Here is a 22,494-nt window from a genome sequence, read left to right on the forward strand (position 1 = left end):
AGAAAAAAATCTGTCCAAATTAGCTCTTGGTATAAAGGAAAGGCCAAACTGTGCTGGTGTGAACGCTTTCATGTGACAGTTTAAAAAATCATTAAAGACTGTAGTGTGTTAATGTGTGGAATATGTTAGAGGCTATGTGAAGGCTGGGGTGATGGGAACAGCTTAGTGGAAGGAAGAACAGATCAATAGACAGATGTTTCCAGTCAGTCATCCAACTGGTTCATACACACACACACACACACACACACAAGATAGTCTCCCTTTCCTCATAAGGACCTAATAATGATGAACTTTTTTTTTTAATAATTCTGCAGATTATTTTTGTTATCCTCATGGGGACCGGTCAAACGTTCCTTCAATGTCAATTGAGTCATTTGAGGACTCAGGAGACCATTATATCAATTAAGTGCTTTTAGCTCCAAAAATTTAAGCAATAAACAAATAGCAGCGTAAAGAAGTTTGTGACAAAGACAAAATGGCAGCAACACAACTTTCTAGCCAACACATGGAAAAAAAACCCCTCATATTTCATTTAAATTGTGATTAAGGTGGGGAGCGGAGATAATGTGTGGCCAGCTTGTGCGAGAGGAGGAGGGACCTGGCTCAGCACTGGGCTTGTTGTCTTCCTTGTTTTAATTGTGTTGGTCCCGTGCCTGGGGGGGATGCGTGCACATGCAGGGGGATGGTATCTCTCTGCTACAGGTGAGCCCCTCTGTGCCCGTCTGCCCAGAGAATGAGCGCACGTCTTATCTCCAAAGAGCCAGCAGTTTAGACACACATGCCTGCATGCAGGCGAGCACACACACACACACACACACACACACACACACACACTCACTCTGTCTCTCTTTCTCTCTCTCTCTCTCTCTCTCACTCTCAGATGCTTCAGACACATGTACATTTAGGAACACATGCTTACACACACACACACACACACACACAGCAGAAAGATGCCACCCACCATGCACACAATATAGATACATATACAATTATTAACACTAACAATTCATCTGCAGATATTTTACAGAAAATTACATTTATTTCATCCTCCTCCACAAGCGCCAAGTTTACACAGATGAAAATCAATTCCCTAACAAGGCTGCAATTGCCTTTTAATTAGACATAATTAGACATAACTACTTTCTAATTGTGCATCATTAATGGATGTCACATTCTCTAGAAAGAATGTTCACCCCAGATTACAGAAAATGCATTCAGCATAAACAGGGATGGGGGTTTTTTTTATGGTGTTTAAGCTCTAAAGTTTTCATATAAGAAACATTTGTTGTACAAGATCTTTGCAGGAACATTTAAAAAAAATGTAATGCTGAAACGTTCCCTAGAACAATGAGATAACTTAATAGACTGAACTGTCATGGCGCAAACGTTCCTGTTATGTTCATTGTAATTGTTAGAACTATAATTATTAGGTCAGGTTGTGAACTTGAAGGAACGTTAGCCATACAACTGCAAAAATTAGGACAAAGGTACGTCCAAGTGTCAGATCTGATCCGGAGCGTTTCATCGGCTAATGGATCAATAATCACAAAGTGGAAGCAGCACCCAGACTAACCATTACTTGACATATCTACAGTCTGGAGTACATTTGCTCTTTCATCCACATTAGCATGGTCTTTCCCTGTAGCACCAGGGTGTATTAATGGGTGGCAAAAAAGAAGCCATTACTCAAAGAGAACCATATGAAAGTATGTCTGGATTTCACCAGAAAGCCCAAGAGTGACCCAGTTCCGATGTGGGAAAATGTTATTCTGTCAGATGAGATCAAGATTAACTTTCTAGGCCAGAAATGAAAGCATTATGTGTGTCACAAACCGAACACAGAGCGAGCAGTGAAGTGTGGTGGTGGTAGGATCACGCTGTGGAAGTGCTTAAAGAAGAATGAAGCGAAATAAAGGAAAAATACTGCTAGAGATTTTGCTTGTGCTACTAAAGTGATTCTTGTATTTTTTATTATTTGGCAAGACAAATATTCGGGAACGAATCAACTCCCAAACAACGCTTAACCTGAATGGTTTAAAGATGTTTGATGCGCCACATGGCCAAGTGTGTTTTATCATGGATCTGGAGCCTTTCCCAGGACCGCTGAATATGAGGTTTGAATACACTTGGAATGAGCACCACACACACACACACACACACACTTAAAGATTTAAAGACTTTTTATGTCTTGGAAATTGCTATGAACAACTTATTTAACATTTTAGAAAGTCTAATATAACCGTTTATGATACTAAAAAAATCCTGATTACAAAATACGTATATCATTTCTGATATTTTACCACGTACTTTATATACACACAGTGTTCAGAGTGAGAGGTAAAGCGCAGGATGCTGTAGGTTGAACAGGATGCAGGAGGCAGAGGCTATGTTCAGGACCAAACATGAGTGACTGAGTATTATATCAGCCCCTCTTAGGACCACATGAGTGCATCTACCCTTGCACCTACTGGTTTTCAATATAAACACATTTATCCGTTATACCCCTGTCAGAGTGTGTGTGTGTGCCCACATGAAAGCCATGAATTTGTCTCCCCAGTGCACAAGCTGAGAGCTGGGTTGTCTGTGTAGCAAGGTTGGTGGTCTGCAATCCACTTCACAAACCATCCCGAGGAGGAGGAGGAGGAGGTCTCAGTTCTCCCAACAATTTGCTTTGGCGTTAGGACGGGGTGTGTAAACATCACACGAGATGAAGTATCAACCACTAAAAAATGAAAACCACAGCAATTTGGGCTTACTCACACTGCAGCCCCTTTGTGTAAAAGAACCCCAACAGGTAAATAAGCTCACACGCATGCACACAATGAGATGCGAAAGCTGATCTGATGCTAAAGAGTTCCATTCACTGACAAACCTGCGCATAATATTACATGGATTTGGCAGAGGTTCACAGCCCACTTTAAAAGCACTCTTGAAACAATGCACACAACTGTGTCGGCTCGTCTTCCTCTCTGATGGGAATGTTCCGACCCACATCTCACCTTCAGGCATTGGCCGTGGCGACGGGAGCGTGCCCTGACAGTATCCTGCTGCTGGGCTCAGCCAATCAGAGCAGCCGGGGATGATTAAGAGCGATGTCAGACTGGGGTGACAAGGGGATTACCTGTGTTCTCAGTGTCCACAATGCTGATACTGCCTCCGAGGAGAAAGGACTGTAATCTATCCATTCCCTCCACTCCCACTCCCAACCCCACCTACACACACACTTACACAACTACGTGTGCAAACAACAAATGCTCCTGACCACTAGTGAGAACATTATAAAGGCTAGTAGCAATAAATCCCAAGCCTCATTTCGACCTTTCAAACATACGTATTCTCGCTGAGACGATTTCTTCTACACATGTAGCACCTTCAGCACTTATATAGTTGACACTATCTGACACAGTTGCTGTATTCTGAACACCAGCTAGCTTTAAGATCTTCTGACAGATATTGACAAAAAAAAACAGGCCATGCTACACTGACATGCTTGTTAAAAACAATACCATTTGTCTGTTAAAAATAAAAAAATCAGCAAGGAATTTTTTCTTGATCCTGGATTAGAGCACTCAGTTTTAATGACCTGAAAGAGATCGAACCAGCTTGGGGTTGTTGTTGCTGCTGTGCCTTTTAATAAGATCGCTTGTCGGTGGCGCACCACTGCAGCGGTAAGCAAGGACTCTCGGGAAATGAGAAAATTTGAGAAAACAAGGATGAGCCGGTCGCACTTCTGCCCTGAGGCAGGTTATGAATTTAAACTTTGACGCAGGGAGTCCAAGAAAGCACAATTAACCCTGCTTTCTGACTGGAGTGGATGCCATTTATTTCAATCTAAGGGACACTAGCCAATTATAAACTTGTGTTAGCTTACTTCCGTGGAATATAGCGGCTATATATTCTGGAGGAAGCACAAGGTAGTAGACTGAGCTAGTGGGTAGACTTTGCCAAAGACTAGCTCGGAGAAAGAGGTTGTAAAAATCCCACCATACCTTCCTGTAAATAATTTGGCTTGAGTCTAAAAGCCAGAGGCACTTAGACAGCGGCATCAAGGAGATGTAAACATAAACAAATCAACTAAGCTCTGCTACATCTGCAATGCCTCATGACGCAATCACCAGTAATTGATTATGTCTACTGGCTATGCGTCATATGGATGGAATGCTCCAAAACCTGAGAAGGAATAACATTAAGAACGTCTCGAAGAGGCCCTGGCACCCTGTACTTAAAGCACATGAGCTCATTCCCTAGAGAGTGTTTACAGGAAGCACGCTCAAATGGGAACGAGGATTTGGAAAGGGGAAAAAAAGCACATTGGTAACTAAGGGAAAGATTTCAATGGCTCAGTCAGCACAAATAGTGAAAGACCCTGCACACTCAGCACTGACGGCCATTACAGAGGAGAGCTGTTAAAACTCAAGAGGACGGAAAGCGGAGGAGTGAACCAGCCCTGCCTTTTTTATCTCTCTTCTCCTCTCCACCTTGTTCTTTGCCAAGTCTTCTAATGACTTCTCATAAGCGAAGCCTCAGCAAAAAAAAACATCAAAGTCCTTTCAATCGCTGATTAATATTGAATGCTGCAATGCTCATGCTCATCAGGAAACACTGTGCATCAGTCTTCACGTGAAATTTCACTTGCTTTGCTAATATCCGTGCTCGTGTCAAAATGTGTGCCAGAGAATGTTAATAGTCCTTTCTAATGAGAGCAAATAAAAATGCTTTATTTTACACCCAAGGTCAAGAGCATTAGGTTCATACGCTGGAAACCGGGCCGGGAGAATTCCTCAAATTGCTTCACAGACTATAAAAAAGGACAGCCCAAGTCTATCATTCGCACAGGTATGAGGATGGAATGAGGCGGATGATTTGGTGTCTGGATGAGTTGAATGATTAGATGTGGGCTGTGTAAAGTGCCTAACTACCTAATAGAACAAAAAGTGCCAAAGGAAAAATATGAATAGAAGATTTCTTTTCTGGAGTTTAAATTTAGATGCAAAAGGGAGTACTCAGGCTCCTAAAAAGTGTTCAGAGAACAGAAAACTGCAATGAGGAGGATGGGAGCCCATGCTCTCTGAGGATATAAAAGAATCATGTGCTAGTCTTCACCCTCAACCGATTGTAGCTCATTGCTGTTATGTGATACAGGATAACTAGCTAACAGGAATGATCAAATTACCAGAAGAAAAAGAGCTTGAAACAGACAAATCTTCTAAGAAAAAGCATTTTTTTGTTAAATACCTCTTGGACTTTCATCGCTCCTATAAGAACCAGAAAAGCAAACAGACACGTCTTTAACGCTGTGACCATTCCAAGTGCGGTGTCTCGCCAATGGTGAGGAGAAATACTTCATTCTGATGCTACAAAGGTACAAAGGTACTCGATAAAACGATCAGCTCTCGGTTTCTCCAGTGTACAGCTCATTTACTTTCTGTCTCCAACTCTTATGTATTTATCTGTACACAAAACACTGTTGTAGCTGCAGTGGGTGCAGCAAATTATGAGCTATTGAACAAGACAAGACCACACACAGCTTACTAGGGGACACATTTTTAAATGTCAAAAAATGGTCAAAAAAAAAAGCTTATTAAATTGGGCTAGGTCTCGAGGCGGGCCTGCGTGTGTGATTACAGATGTCGCTTTATGAGCGTGCATGTGGTGCTGAACTACTTTTATTTCAAACCCCCTGCCTTAATTGCTGAGTTGGTAGCAACAAGGAAACAACGAGCTTCTCTCATTCCATCTATCTCCCTGTTCTTTGGGGTTGTGTGAAACAGGCCAGGGCACAGACACTGCACATGAACCCTATTTACAGAACAGCATGAGCAGAAATCCCTTTTATACATTAACCCCCTACAACCACTTTCCCTGTTCCTGTTCCTGGTCCTTCCTTTCCTCCTGTGTTTTACAGCATGCCACCCAGGCCATCTCCATAAAGAGTGTGTAGAATCAGGATAAATGGCCAGACTCCAGGATGGTATTGACCCGAATGGGAATTAAATGGGATCATAAATTTATGGTGGCTGGGCTATTCCGAGAGAGAGAGAGGGAGACAGAGAGAGAGGGAGCTTATTTCAAGGCATGGATGGCAGGCGGGCAACAAAAACACTGAAGCGGCTAAGAGGAATAGATGGAACACTGGAGAGGAAGAACGGAGGCCTAGAACAGATTTTACAAGACAATATAAATATTTGGAGGGGGAAATTAAGAGCCACCCAAATGCTGCCAAAGGCTTCCTTTTCTGGAGACATCCACAGAGGTGCATTCATTAAAAAAAAAATACATTTCCTACCTTTTTTGGTTGGCCTGACATGCTCTTAGCTCTACCTTGAATTGTTTATAACTGGAATTCATTACATTAGAGAGAGACTAGCTTCTCCTTAGAGGTTAGACATGAATGTCAGTATATCAAAAACATACTCTCAAGACTTGACCTTTCATTTTCCTTCCTATCATTTCATTAAATACAGATTTATCTGTAACCCTAGAATAAAAATATGTCCATCAATACTGACGTTAAATAGTCCTAAAACCATACCTTTACCACTATATATCTAAGCCATATGTCAAGCTTTTTTTTCTCCATTGCACATATGAGTAAAGTTAAGTGATCTCTCTTTGAAATGTCTGACGTTGACCAGGACATGACAGATGAGAAATCATATTGTGAAATCTAAATAAAAGCAAGCCCTGATCTGCTCCCTTTTAGCACCGAATTTAAATGCCGGATGCTTGAAAGAGATTTTTTGCATGATAGTGCACTGGATCAGATTATGCCTCTCTGCAAGTCAGTTTAGCTGGTAGGGATTATATTCTAATCCCTTTGGTCTTTCTCAAGAGGGGAGAGTCGTAAAGACCCTCGCCCCGTCCTCATGAATGTCTCCTCCTCCTCCTCTTCCTATTGTTCAAAGCCACAAAGAATCCCCCCTCCCTGAGCTGCACATCTGCAAAACAATTTCTCCTTTTTAGCTCCTTAATACCAAAAGTGTAAAGAGGGGGTGAGGAAATTAAGGCTCACCGGGTGATAAACGTTGTCAGGAAAGGCTACAATGGCTATTAGTTCACTGAAGTGAAGAATCTTCTTCTTTTGTCCCGGGCTTGCATAATTACCTGATCACTTTCTAAAGACACTGAGCTAATATCAATCAGGAACCTTTCCAGTGACAGTATGGCATTTCCTAAAACATCTTCCATGCTTCAGTGTTCATGCTTCGTGTGCAGAAGGCCCTTAGGTTTGTGTACACTCTCCGAGGTAGAGGTTCTCTGTAGGTGAACACTCAGGTTTTAATGTGGGCCAAATAGAGTAATAAAAATCCAGGATGTGGGCAGTCCACTAAATTTCCCCCACTAGAGCTATCGTCAGAGCCTTTTTTCTGTTTGGAGCACACTTGCACTGAAGGTGAGCTAAAACTTGGCTTGGCAGCACAATATGTCAGGGAGAATAATGACAAAAGGATCTTCGTCTGGATCCACGTGGAGTTTGTACACATTATCTGTTAATCCTTTGCCAAGATCTCATACCAGTTCGTACCATTATATCTCCGCACTCTTTCTCTTGAGAGGAGAAATGTCAGAGGTGGTGGCAGTGGTCAGACCGCTCCATCGTGAGCCCCTAGCTAACCCAGTGCTCTCTCTCTTCCCCAAGCAATTTCCACTGATGAGGTAAGGTTTCAGTTTCAGAAAGTCACAAAGGCATCAGATTCAGCCTAAAGTAGCAGGTTTGAGGCCATGCACGGTAGAAAAGGTCTGGCACTGAGCCACGTGCTTGGCTCATTACACAGATCTTGCTTCGCTTCTTTGAAGGGAGACAGAGTCGGACTGAAACTTGGCCCTGGCTCAGACTCTGGGGACACGTTTCTCTTGGTGAGGATGATGGTGATGATGATCATGTGCACATCTAATCCTCAGCAGATCATCCATCAGCCATGCAATGAATAGGAAAAGAGTGTCTCACATAACACTCTGATGTGTACGCCGCTGTGGGGGTGTCGGAAGAGGGGGGCAATCTGGACCGTTTCAGATTCTTTCAGAGACGCTGAACTAAACCGGCAAACACATCTGCTCATCATAACTCTGGCACCAAAAGCTTTAACTCTCTCTCTTGATAATACACATCTCTGTTGCTCTCTCTCTCTCTCTCTCTCTCTCTCTCTCTCTCGCTCATTAGACAAGTGGAGATAGTGCGTTCAGGGTAAGCAATGAGTGCTTACACTGATAAGACGAGCTCCATTACAAGGTCAACTGCTGGTTAATTAAGCGGAGGAGCACTGGGGGATGCCTGGCACAGTAACAAGGTTAGCCCAGGGCCAAGGTTTAAAGACAGGCGCTGACGGAGCTCCATCGACTCAACAACACTCATTCAGTCAGGCATCCGACACTGTAAACCTGATCTTTCTGAGGGAGTGATTGAGGCAGAACAGGTGTGCGCTCTGCACAGCTGGATCTCTGTCCCCTCGTATGTCCGATGGATCATGCACGAGTTCGGAAATGAGACAGCACATTTTTAATCCAAAGTCTCATTAGACCATCCAGTCCTGACACTGAAACATTTGCTCCCGATCGGCTCATCTTCTTTACGTACCCAAGCCAAAACGATACAAACAAATTATTTCCTGGTGGACAGAAAGACTGAAAATTAGGCAGGAAATTATTTATAATCCTCCTAATAATCCCAATTAGGCAGTCACAGCAACTGCAAGCAAGAAAATAAGAAGACCTTTTTTTCCCCCTTCGAAGTCTCTAAACGTTCATTTAATTAGGATGATTACTCAGAGTCTTCAGCGCACTCCTTTGAAACTACTACTTTGAGTCTCTAGTCAGATTTGCATGAATATGAAACAGGAAGTTGGATTTCTATTAATACCCAGAAGCTCAGTGTGCTGATATCAGCTGTTTGGCTTACTATAAATGAGAAACTATCATTATAAACGAATTACGTCCATAAATTGAATAACCTCTTAAACACGCCATGTTTCCTTCCCATACTCAGCTGCATCTTGCACAGAGTAAAGTTCTGGTTAAATATCAAAGCGCATTAATTTGATTTCGACATGGAAATAAAACATTCCTCTCTCATCTCTCTTGTCTCTGCTTTCAAAGGTGAGTCCCATTCTTCAGGGGTACAAAGTCAAAGTGGAGGGACAGGGTGAGGAGCTTCCATTCCACACAATTATCTGATCCAGTGGAGCCTTCAGATTTCCTCATTACACACACTTATCACTGGATCCCAGCCCAGAGCCTTACAGCTATCACCTAATAATAGTTCAGCATATTAAGGCAAATTAACTTCATTTCAGCCTCTTTTTAGAGACGGTCGCTCATGGGAAAGCTGTTCATTAGGGTTCAGCCTTCCCTTGAAGCCTTCAATTGTTTATCTGATCAGTCACTAATGACTGAGTGAAGAGGGGGGTGGGGGTGGGGTTGGGGGTGGTGTTGAAAGAAAGGCTGAACTTGGGAGGTGGAGCCTGTCTTTAACACGTTTTAAGATTTCACATCCTTATCCGACTTAATCTCTCCTTCAATTAAAGACTTGAATAATACGTGCATGTATGTGTACGTGAGTCTGCGTGTATAACCCGAGAGTGTGTAGGCCCTAGTTCCACAAACGTCGACTTTAGGAATGGTACGAATTCTGGTGAACGTTTGACCGAACAAGCGCACTCTAGTCTGTTTGCCTACCTGCAAGTGATCGATCGCCGTTTCACCTCATCAATCAATAGGCACCTTGACACTAGCACAAAGGTTTACATGGAGCTAAATGGATATCTGTGACCTTTGATCCCTCCAGATTCTGACATTTTAGGCACGACCTTTGAGCTGACACAGCTCAGCTTCATGAGCCACATAAACAGATATAAGTAAAAAAAAAAACTCTCGGTGGTGTGGTGTGGTGTGGTGTGGTGTGCTGTGGTGTGGTGTGTTGTGCTGTGGTGTGCTGTGGTGTGCTGTGGTGTGGTGTGGTGTGGTGTGCTGTGGTGTGCTGTGGTGTGCTGTGGTGTGGTGTGGTGTGCTGTGGTGTGCTGTGGTGTGGTGTGCTGTGGTGTGGTGTGCTGTGGTGTGGTGTGCTGTGGTGTGGTGTGCTGTGGTGTGGTGTGCTGTGGTGTGGTGTGCTGTGGTGTGGTGTGGTGTGCTGTGGTGTGGTCTGCTGTGGTGTGGTGGGGTGTGCTGTGGTGTGGTGTGCTGTGGTGTGGTCTGCTGTGGTGTGGTGGGGTGTGCTGTGGTGTGCTGTGGTGTGGTGTGCTGTGGTGTGGTGTGCTGTGGTGTGCTGTGGTGTGGTGTGGTCTGCTGTGGTGTGGTGTGGTGTGCTGTGGTGTGGTGTGCTGTGGTGTGGTGTGGTGTGCTGTGGTGTGGTGTGCTGTGGTGTGGTGTGCTGTGGTGTGGTGTGCTGTGGTGTGGTCTGCTGTGGTGTGGTGTGCTGTGGTGTGCTGTGGTGTGCTGTGGTGTGGTCTGCTGTGGTGTGGTGGGGTGTGCTGTGGTGTGGTGTGCTGTGGTGTGGTCTGCTGTGGTGTGGTGGGGTGTGCTGTGGTGTGCTGTGGTGTGGTGTGCTGTGGTGTGGTGTGCTGTGGTGTGGTGTGCTGTGGTGTGGTGTGGTCTGCTGTGGTGTGGTGTGCTGTGGTGTGGTGGGGTGTGCTGTGGTGTGCTGTGGTGTGGTGTGCTGTGGTGTGGTGTGCTGTGGTGTGGTGTGGTCTGCTGTGGTGTGGTGTGCTGTGGTGTGGTGGGGTGTGCTGTGGTGTGCTGTGGTGTGGTGTGCTGTGGTGTGGTGTGGTGTGCTGTGGTGTGGTGTGCTGTGGTGTGGTCTGCTGTGGTGTGGTGTGCTGTGGTGTGCTGTGGTGTGGTCTGCTGTGGTGTGGTGGGGTGTGCTGTGGTGTGCTGTGGTGTGGTGTGCTGTGGTGTGCTGTGGTGTGGTGTGGTGTGCTGTGCTGTGGTGTGCTGTGGTGTGGTCTGCTGTGGTGTGGTGGGGTGTGCTGTGGTGTGCTGTGGTGTGCATGCTGCAGCTATCCATCCCCACTGAAACTGGATTAGCGTTGTGGGGGTGGTGCTGAGAGAAGCCTGGGCATTAATTGGCCCTGTGGAGCCTGCTGTGCCGTGTCACACCGGCTGTCAGGAGCCTCCCAGGACCGAAGGGAGGGGCTAAACGAGCTGTAAAATTAATTATGAGCAGTTACGGAGCAATCTGTCAAAATTTGTTTTTAGCTACTCCCACCTGCTCAGGGTGAGCTAAGGGACTGCTGGCATGCTGGCATGTGTGTACATGTGACTGTAAGTTCTTATTAATGATATAATAAATCATGACGACCTAGAAACTACATGAATACTGGTAGGTATTGATAGAGATGCCTCAATAACAGTTTCTTCAGTATGAAAATGTCAATAGCAATACAGAAATGGTAAGAACTATGTTGTGGCATCTGTGGTGTCATGGAACATTTCATTTAGTCTCGTTTATGATTGTTCACTGTATGTTCATGCACTAACCTTATTCTTAATAACGTTAGCTAGTTGATTTTAAATCTAGCTATATACACTTGTTACCTTGGATTTATTAAAGCTGCAGTGGAGAAGAGTGAGTTTTGTTTCACTTTGGAAAAGCTTCTTCTACTCCTTTAAGAGATATGTTTCATTGTCTTCACTGCCTGCGAATTCCTTGCCGTCAATGACCAATACTGGCTGAACATCAAGAACAACATACTGGGTAAGAGCTGACATTTTCACTCTCCTAGGACATTTTTTTTGCTTGGCTAGCATTCGTTTCACTGTTGGTTGTTGATGTGTGCTTCTAGTGCAGAACTCCTCATGCTGAGTTTTGTGTTTAAGATGTTCCATCCATCCATCTATCCATCCATCCAGTCTCTACATTGCTTATCCTACTGGGTTGCTGGGAACCTGGAGCCTATACCAGGAGACTCGAGCCAAAAAGCAGGGTACACCCTGGACAGGATGCAAGTCTACCCCAGAACACAATCACACTAATACACACACACACACACACACACACACACTCACGCACCATGTCAGTCTCTGGGGGTGGAAAAAAACCCTGAGGTAAAGAGGGAACATGCAAACTCCACACGCATATGGTGGAGGTTATACTCGAACCCTAGGTGTGAGGCAATATTTAAGATGTTTTGTCAGGGTTAATTATCTCTAGATGTTTAGATTTAACTCTAATAAAGTTTCATTTTATCATAGTTCATTCGATGGATACTCAACTGCAAAATACATTAACAGAATGAGATCAGTCCTGGGAAGGGCTATTTGTGTCATCCGCTGTCATGGCCTGCATTCACTCTTACGCAAGCAAATCCAGGCTAGATTTTAGACAAGGGCATTAAAAGATAAAGCAGTTGCTGTGAATTTCTCTCACTGCAGATCCATGTGTCTGGCAGGTAGAAGCCAGGCAGAGAGAAAAGGGATTATAGGATCATAAGGCTCATGTGAGAACCATGCTGCTTCTGACCACTGGCACAATCCCAAGAGATACTTCACACAGGCCAAGTTTTACACTAGCTTGAAACTTCATCTGGGAGGCAATCTCAGGTGATCTCTTGTCAGACTTCATCTTCTTAAATGTCCTCTAGCGATATCTGCCTTTAGGTTGTTTTTTTTTTTTTTTTGGAAAAATGGTGCACTGCAACGATCTGCTGTGAAATGGTTTTACCAGCTCCCTATTCATTTTCACAGCACAGCTAAATGCTGGAGTTGGCAACCATACAAAAATGCTTATTGTGTCCCTGCCAAGCTGTTGCCATTAAATGACAGCCGATCATTCACGACATTCACACATATGCATTTTATAGGCATAATGCATCCAGATGAGCCAGTATGCTTAACAATGAATACTGCAACTTAGCACAAGCTGACTGACAACGCTAATTTCCATTCACTGTTAGGCAAATTCAAAACATTTGGCTGAGTTCGTCCAATCGAAAGCATCTGGACATGCAAACATACACGTGTATACATATAGAAGCAGAAGCATGCAAACACTCATCCCAAAACTGGACAAACTGGACTTAGACTTAGAGAGGCAGCAAACTCGGAATAAACAGAGACTACAAAGCACACGGGACCTTTCAACATTTAAACCACAGACAAACTCCTCCAGAAATAAATGTTTATTTAGAGAACCAGTCATCCTAAAGTGACTGACCTCCACGCTGAATGAACAAACTATCTCTCTTTCTCTCTCTCTCTCTCTCTCTCTCTCTCCCAGCTGTGAGACATGGCTGAACTCAAGCACTAACACTTAAGAAATAACCAAACAAACAGCTCCTAGCAAAGAATAATCCAGTCTGGTTCCTCTAAAGTTGTTACAGGCATGTTTGTCTGCCCTTAGGGCAGTTATTTACGGTCAGACAAGACAAGATAAATACTTAAAAACAGGAAACCGACAGCCACAGTGATAGATTTGAAAGTGTAAAATCATTGGAGCAGTCAGAAGAATTATTAGCGATAAACAAACTGGCGATGAAAATTAAAAATAAATAAAAAGATTTAAAAAATTATAAACAAGTTGTTATAGCTATTAAACATCCATGTATTTCCAAAACACTGGAGGCAAATGGGGGAGGATCAAAGGTCTTCCAACACTAACCATCATCACAGCTGTTTCTATGGTAGCAGCAATCATCATACCAGAGGTTAATCGAAGTCTAATAAGCCATTAGGAAGCCATTTAACGACCACCCTATAGATTACATGTTATGGAATTCTCAAACCCTCCCATAGGTATTTCTTTTATATAAATATCAACTGTATGTCATCTTTATTTTGATCTTTTTCATAATTGACTATGAATCTAGGCCTCCAACTGGTGTAAAGGTGAAAAAAAACTACAAATGCCTCTAATAAGGGACTTCAGTCTAAGACTGTGACAAAGAGAGCAGGTCGTTAAATCTGAATCAGTGAAGTGGCCTAATACCTAATAATTCTTTGACCTCTATAAGAAAGTTCACACCAAGAATGATTGGAGACAGATTCATTCATGACTGTATGACTAAATGAGCAAGAACCCTGCTGAGTGGTACACAAAGTGACCAGCTTAGCCATAGCAGCTGTTAGCCTTGGGCCTACAACACATTTGATGATTCAGTGGTTCCATTACTCAATGTGACTATCTGCCACAGGCGTGATTCCAATCCGACCCTTCACCATCGCAATAAACATCTCCAGGGCTATGAGGAGGCTCACTGGAGGACAAACACGTTGAGAAGTGCAGCATTATGGGTGGAGGTGTGACGACCCCAGAGAGATGGAGCACGTGTTAATGTTCTACATGACTTCCTCTGCCTGAAGGGCTTTGGCCAGGATTCTGAGATGACTAAACACCACAGGAAAGGCAGATATAAACAAGGAAACCCATCAGGAATCCTTCTATACAGTTTTGACAGCATATGCAAATACACACACACACACACACATGCACACATACAGTCCTTTACACTACATGTCACAACGGTTCAGTTCACACCTTCAGCAAACAATGTGGCAAAACTCAAATAAATCATTTCCGCTGGTTATGTTTAGATACAGTCCATCTGTTTTCTTTTTTATACAGATATTATAAAGGTTTATGCAGGAGTATGTTAATTACACAATATTATGCTTGATTATAAGAAACCACATCTGTTAAACCATTATAAAGCACAAAGGAATCTAAAAATAAATGGTCAATTCATTGGGAAATATGAAATAGCAAGGATTTAGTTCTATGTCCTTATGTGCACAGTGATAACATAACTTTTATAATGCCACACTCAGAATAAGGGATTAGAAGTGGACTGTTCCACATCAGTACCCCAAAAATGTTCACTTAAACAATTTATTTTCAAGCCTCTCTTCAGTGGACTAGCTCACTTGGATGCTGTAGATTGCTACCTAAATACTGCTGCTGTAACCATAAAGCCTGGTATCTGGAGTTCAGCCCCCGATTCATTCAAATATATGTTCATACTGAACATCCTAATCCACTTAGAACTGTTTGACATTACAGTATACAGTTGCAGAAGAGGAACATTTCATAATCACACTATCTGGTGTCACCCAGAAGAGCAGGAGTGACACCATTCAATCTGGTTCCTCTCAAAATTGAACCCTGATCTTGTTGGAGTTTTTCCTTTCCACCGGCTCATTAGGTATCTAAATCTACAAATATATATACGTAAATATTTGTCTATATTTAATTGAATTTTATTTAATTTGTATTTATTTGTCACATACACATTACTGCAAAGTGAAATTCTTTCTTCGCATATCCCATCATTAGGAGTTGGGTTAAGAGCGCAGGGTTGGCCATGATGCAGTGCCCCTGGAGCAGGGAGGGTTGAGGATGTGTGTTAGCACTGGTACAGGTCAGCTGGTATCTTTTGCGCATGTCTAAGCAGTCGTTTATCAATCCGGCAGGTTAACCCGAAGAATATAGGCAGCTTTACAAAGCCTAAACTAAACAAGTCGTACACTGAGCCAAACAAGAAAGATGTGTGTGACAGCTTGTGTTAAAATGACAAATGGTTATTGGGTGTTTTTTTCCCCAACAGAAAGAATGTTGCCTTTCCAAGCCTTCATGAAAGGTTCAACCCACAGAGAAAACACAGAGAATGTAGTTCAAGCACCAGGACACTAATCATCATGCTAGCAGAATTAGTAAAAGCTGATAAATTAACTAAAAAGCATGACGCTGTGCCAAGCCAAAAGTGGACAAAACAAGAAAACGATAGAATGGCTAGTTCTAGTTAAAGTTCAGGCAAATTTATCCAATGAATGTCTCAGTAATTAGCTGATGATGTGAATAAGGTGTGTTAAATATGATAGAATGCTAAACTCTTTAGGAATGGAGACAGTACACGCATTTCCTCATACACAGAAGAGCAAAATCTTTAATAAGGGTTCAGGTTCAGCCACCGAGGTTATAGAAGGTGGTATACGAGGTAACTAGAAATGTTTCCTCCTTTTTCTTTTCTTCTCTCTCGCTGTGAAAAGGAGAAGTGTTCTCAGCTTTACATTCCCACTGCTTCCAAGAAGAAACCATGAGCGAGACATCCAGTCTGTCCACAGAACTGCAATGCTCACACATCAGAACAGAAAGTCAAGCCCTAAATCTAATAGACATGTTGGCTTTCTCCTGGCACCAAAAATAACATGGCACAGCACCCACTCGTACCTCTGGGTGGGTTAAAAAAAAAAAATCTGTCTCTTATACACTGACTGATCAGAGCAGTAGCACGGAATTAAGATTATATTTCAGAAAGTCTTGAGGTAACTATGTATTAGCCGTGTGCACCTATGCCAGGTCTGCGGAGTCCCTCGGTCGGCCAGAACATGTGCTCCAAGCCACCAGAGCTTATTCAGCACTCCCAGCGGGCCACATCATCGCCGCTAATGTACCGGCTGAAGATCTCTGTCTCCGAAACTCCATGTATCCTTCTGAATGTGTGTCTCTTTTTTTTTTCCTTCCCCAAAAACCAGTGTCAACCTCTAATGACAAGCAGTGTGGGTTTTTCTTCAGCATGAGAGAAGTTATTTTCTCAGTTTATTCCCTCAGAAAATGAAGTGCACATCTCTGGCAGAGGGAGCAGTGCTGGTCAAAATAGTATGTTAATTAGTACCTCAAGGAGAGCCTTGGATTCGTTATTGATTCCTACAGATGGGATGAATAATAGCAGTCTGTGGAAGAACAAACCACTTTTCTCCGAACTCAGCAAGTCGGAATTATAGATGACTTCAAGCCTTTGTTTCATTCATCGAGGTATTTTTCGACGCTCGTTCGCACAAATGTGTTTTACTTGCTGGAGCGTTTCCAGAAAGGGCCACACCTGCATCGGCCTGCACAGAGATACCTGAGGCACATCTGTGTCCCGCTATTGTGCTGCTGTCCAAGAGATGGAGGAGTTACAGCGTGGCATGCTTTGAATTCCCCTACAATAAAGGAGTAAAACAACCAAGGAGGACAAAAAAACAGCTTTAAAGTCGTCCACCTGAAAACAATCCGTCCGGTAAACAGCTGGCGTTTTAGAAGGGGAAGGTATGCGGGGCATCAAATCATTACAGGGCCTCCACCGAAGCTCGTCTCTGTAATCTAGAGGACAGATAAGAAGCCGGAGCGTGTGTGCGCACATACATACAGTACATCCAAAGTTCATCAGCTCAACAGTCTCCGCAGGTGCCTTTAATGCGTGTTGAGCTTTTCCTCAACATATTAATACAACAACGCCCAGCCTGCTGAAATGAGACATGGCTTCCACACACCACAGCCCCTCATTAAGCCGTTTCACACAGGGAATGAGACCAGAGTGGGACATAGCTTCCCCTGAGGCATGTGTGTGTGTGTGTGTGTGTATCTGCATGTAATTACATTCTAGTCTTGCCCTACTGTACACAGCAATTCATTGCTAGTATTGCAGCATCCCATTCTGTTGATAACCTGGAGCAAAACAAATCCTTCTCGTAGATACCTATTCAAATCAGGCAGCGATGACAGTGCTGCTTTTTCTTTCTTTTTTTTTTTTTTGTCAAAGCCCTTTGTCTGTGCTCTGAGTGCGAGTGAATAAGCAGGAACCCGGAAGCAATTAAACAGCAAAGTTTATACATGCAGTGCAGAATTATTTGCACTTGAGTCGCAAGAAGTTGGAAATAAAAAACACATTGTTCACTTTCCTCTCGCTCTAACAACCCCCAGTTCACAATGACACAAAGGTGTGACTCATAAAGACACTAAGGTGTGACTTCGTGGATCTGCAAGTGATACCAACGACAAGGGGGACTCCAGTTTCATGGATATATGTGCAGCACATTACTTAAACCACTTATTATACAACCATCACAGCTTATTACATGTGTGTTAACAAAGCTGCATTTGTTAAATCTATGTTTTAAAAAAGTTTAGAAGCAACATCGCACTTCTTAACTTGGAAATTGAATAAGGGAATTATTATTGCATCAGATTATGATGAGAATAATAAGGTTCCTGCATGGAGGGTTTTTCTTCCCCCAGCTTTCTGACATTAATTTTTTGGGTAAAAGCAGATTAAATTGTTAAAACCATGGTTTCATGAGCAAGCTTAAATGAGCAGTTGTGCTTTTTCCCCCGTTTATCAGGCTCCTGGGGGTCAGACTGTGCATCACATCAGCTCAATCTGTTGAATGAACATCCGTGTTTCTGTAAATCCACCAGGATACAAATGCAAGCTCGGTTCACATCCTGTTTAATGAGATCATTCTGCACCAGTGATTTAGATTGTGTTAAAAGATTGAAAAGTTTACCTGAGCAGAGCTGCAGTAATCCCAGTAAAATGTAAATTCCTATACAGTATGCCATCGTTCCCGGTTTCCTTTGGGAATTTATTTCAGAATTCCTTAAAATGTATACACTCCTCCTGCACATGTGGCATAATCTCATCGTCCCAACTAAAAAAAAGTACGGATCAGTCCTATTATCTTTCTTTTCCTTCTTCCTCTTCTTTTAATTGATCACGGCTGCTCCTGTTGGGGTCGAACAATCCGACCTCATGATGTCCGATGGAATGGAAAAGTTTATGAAATGGAAAGAAAAAAGAGGAAAAATTCACCGGGTTTATGCAAGGCGCGTGCGTCTTTCCACCGAGTCCCGAAAGAAACTTTGTGCAGAAAAGTGCGGCTGGTCCACTACATGTCCTGCTTTCCTCCGGCTCTGTGGAGTCGCTTCGCCTTGCTTGGAGTTTCTCCGTGTTGGAGGAGGCGGTGGTGGAGAAAAGCGCTCCGGAAAACTCCGCCCGACCAACTCCAAGATCTGTGCGGGGAATCTCCTGAGGGTCCGGTACCAAGTGATATCACGAATCCATGCGCGGAAATATGTGTCTCTTTGCAAGTTACCCAAGAAATACAAACGAGTCGCCTACATCAAGCATCGGGTAAACATTAAAATAATCGTCAAACGTGGAATTCTTCACATCGCTTTTGATCATTTATCACTCCGTTTAAACGCTCACGCGCGAGCTTGCGCTTCTGACTTCTGTCCTTTCGGACCAGTTGGTGATTCCCTGCTGTGCGCGCTCACGGAGGAGGGTGCGCGTGACCGTGCTGGGCTTTACAGGCGGTTTCAAGAGAAGCGAGTTCCCAGTGCATCAGGTAAGTGGCACATAGGAGGAAAGAATGAAGGAAGGAAGGAAGGTACACGTACATACACACACACACACATGTATGCATGCATATGAACAGAAATAAAGAAAGAAAGAAAGAAAGAAAGAAAGAAAGAAAGAAAGAAAGAAAGAAAGAAAGAAAGAAAGAAAGCTGGTTGATCTGCAGTTTATACGTTACTGCTCTTTAATGCTCAAATACAGTCAGATACTTGGTACATAGGAGGAAGGAAGAAAGGAACAGATAGACAGACAGACAGACCGATAGATAGATAGATAGATAGATAGATAGATAGATAGATAGATAGATAGATAGATAGATAGATAGATAGATTTTATTGCTCCCTAAAGGGAAATTTAGGGAGGGAATGAAGAGATTTGAACAGACAGACGAGATTATTGCTCTTTAAATCCATATTGAGTGAAATATGGTACATATAATTAATAGCAAGCTAAATATTGGCCTATAATAAAGAATTTTATCATATTCAGTATTAAAACAGAGTGCTGAAAACCATTCAAAGATTCTGCATGACATTTTCTTGACCATTTGGATTATTTTAGTTATATTTACACAACGTCTGCCATATTAAGTCGCCTAGTCGCTTCCTAGGCTATCTGGGTCAAAATCACAATAGAGAACACTGATTTATGAATTGACTTTCAGACATTATGCACAGACAAAGGAAACTGAAGTAGCCACTAAACTAATTTACTTAAATGCATTCATGAATAGTCTGTACATATTACACACACAAAAAAGTCCCCTTTTGTTCCTAAAACCATTATAATTATAATGGTATGCGATTTGGGACACAGCCCGGGTTTGCTTTAAGTCTCGTGTAGTGCAGCAGGTTTAAGGACGCGCGCGCACTACAGTCGCGTGCACGCGCGCCCTCTGCTGGACACCATAAAACATTACTGACTCGTTTTTCTCTACCGAGGGAAATGAATGAACAGTGCGACACTGATAGCCCTGAGTTATCCAATCCATCTTCTGTAGTCCTCTTACACTGCACTTTTAAGTCTACTTCCTGCTCTAACACATCCATTTTAACCTCCTAAAGAGCTTGTGAATTAGCCGATGAAGTGTCCTTAACACCAAAACGTGTCAGAGGAGTCGAGAAGCACGGGCTGGAAAACAGACATCTGAAATATTTTGCAAGGTCTGACTTTATGCTCTGACTCCAACAAGATAAAATCTATATGTGTTCGAGATATATTCTTTTTGCACACAATAACCCTTTTATCTGCAGTTAACTAAAGTAGGCAGTAAAAATAAAATGAAACCATGCCCAGTTCAAGCCAAAGATAACTTATAACCATTTAATCCACCCTTTTATATCCCTCTGCAAAAGCCTTTTGGTGCTTTTTTTAAAGCTTGTGTTTATAGGTGGCTGCTGGTATGTGCTGCAGAACACAGGATTTTTACTGATGCTCAACTCTCTTAGCGTGCCAAGGAGCCAAGGAGCATGGCTCTTTCCCTAAAGAAACGCAATGATGCTGTTTTCAGAGCTCTTGAAAAAGAAGCAGCATGTAATTCTGCCCACTGCCAACCGATGCCAACTCCACAGGCCTCTCCCCATTCTGGTACTGACTAATGTTCTCCTGCTGAGAGGGAAAGAACATAAGTGCATTAACTGCACTATGCACTCCTGCTTCAAATCCTTTAATTGGCTGTTGTGTACGACTGGCCTCCCAGCTGAACGCTTGCAGCTGGATCGCTACCAGTGCTATAAGCAACACAGCCCACAGTGACCTATACACATACTGCAAAAACACGTCCACTCAAAAACCACTTAACAGCACAGACCACACTCCTCTGCATTCTCTCGTTCATTTACGTGCCTAGCTTGTTTAACCATCTCTCACAAGTAGCTTCTGAATCAATTTTTTTTTATCAACTTAAATTGAGAGCAGGGCTGTTATAATGTTATAATGGCATTAACAGTGCATCTCAGAGCAATGTTTCTGTAGAGCTCTGAGTCAGCCTAAAAGGAAAAATCCACCTAAGCACCATTTTAATCTTTCTATTTAAAGATCTTCAGTAGAGTCCTTGATTTATATTGTGACTTTACTTTGTGTTTAATCCTCTTTCATCAACATTTCCTACTGTCTATTTTTACAGTGATTAATAGTTTCTCACATGCTGTTATTAGACTAGCTGCTAATACTGGAGTCAGTGGGGTTTAGCCACTGCTACGTCTCTACCTATAGACAGTGATGCAGCAGTGCTTTAGTCCTTTAGTTTCTCCATTCTCTGTACACTCCTTATCTCTACACTCTGTACACTCCACATCTGTACACTCTGTATGGTCCACATCTGTACACCCCACATCCATACTCTCTGTATACTCCTTATCTGTACACTTCACATCTGTACACTCTGTACACTCCACATCTGTACACTCTGTACACTTCACATCTGTACACTCTGTACACTCCACATCTGTACACTGTACAGTCCACATCAGTACACTCCACATCTGTATTTTCTGTACACTCCTTATCTCTACACTCTGTACACTCCACATCTGTACACTCGGTACAATCCACATCTGTACACCCCACATCCGTACTCTCTGTACCCGCTGTACAACACTCCACATCTGTACGCTCCACATCTGTATACTCCTCATCTGTACACTCCACATCTGTACACACCCCATCTGTACACTATGTGCACTCCTCACCTGTACATTCCACATCTGTACACCCTGTACAACATCTGGATCCTCCGTATCTGTACATTCTGTACACCCCACATCTGTACACTCTGCTCAGATGAGGCTGCAAAGCTTCTAACATCACATTACATTCTGGATCTGGATTTTATGGAGTGCAGCGTTTGCTGTTTCCATGAGTTCTAAACTGGATTTCTCATTAATATGACATGGACATCGCTGGAAAATGGCGAGTGAGAAAATAATCTACTTTCCTTTTGTTTTATTTTGTTTATTTTTTGTTTTTTGCAGCTCACACAGATTGTCTGAGATCATTGATTTTTTTTCTTCTATTAAACACCTTCGTACCTACGAGCAGTGTCGTCTGTGTCTGCACAATACACAACTGCTAACTTATCAGTAGAATAATAGAAATTCACCAACAACCAACAAAATTAACAGCAGAATCATATAATCACATCAAGGCATTTCAGGGTATGTATAGGACAAACTAGCTGAAGACTAATCTAATTTGTTTCTTGGTGCAAAGTGAACTGTCTTATAACAGCATTGCTGCAATTGCTTTATAGTTACTCTGTAAATCCTAATTCTTTGGGCATTGGTTGAAATCTACAAAGCAAGAATGAAAATTTTAATCAAAACAAGCTACATATGATTAAGTGTGCAAGATATAATTAAATGGCAATGAATATTTGATCTGATGCTGA

The 22,494-nt window shown here is 42.8% G+C and overlaps 1 protein-coding gene across 3 annotated transcripts in view; it reads right to left on the reverse strand.

Annotated features, from left to right (window-relative positions):
• The window catches only part of LOC131366782 (roundabout homolog 1-like), a 192,397-nt gene that overhangs the window by 109,287 nt on the left and 60,616 nt on the right, over positions 1 to 22,494 (reverse strand). Inside the window, exon 1 of one of the 3 annotated variants that reach the window (XM_058411539.1) lies at positions 18,253 to 19,018. The exons of the other annotated variants lie outside the window; for them this stretch is intronic. Within the exon in view, the coding sequence (XP_058267522.1) occupies positions 18,253 to 18,388 (136 nt within the window). The 5' untranslated portion in view covers positions 18,389 to 19,018. Of the gene's footprint in view, positions 1 to 18,252; positions 19,019 to 22,494 lie in introns of those variants that run through there. 3 annotated transcript variants of the gene reach the window in all.

The sequence above is a fragment of the Hemibagrus wyckioides genome, linkage group LG16 (genome assembly GCF_019097595.1).
Source record: "Hemibagrus wyckioides isolate EC202008001 linkage group LG16, SWU_Hwy_1.0, whole genome shotgun sequence".
NCBI classification, from domain to species: Eukaryota; Metazoa; Chordata; class Actinopteri; order Siluriformes; family Bagridae; genus Hemibagrus; species Hemibagrus wyckioides.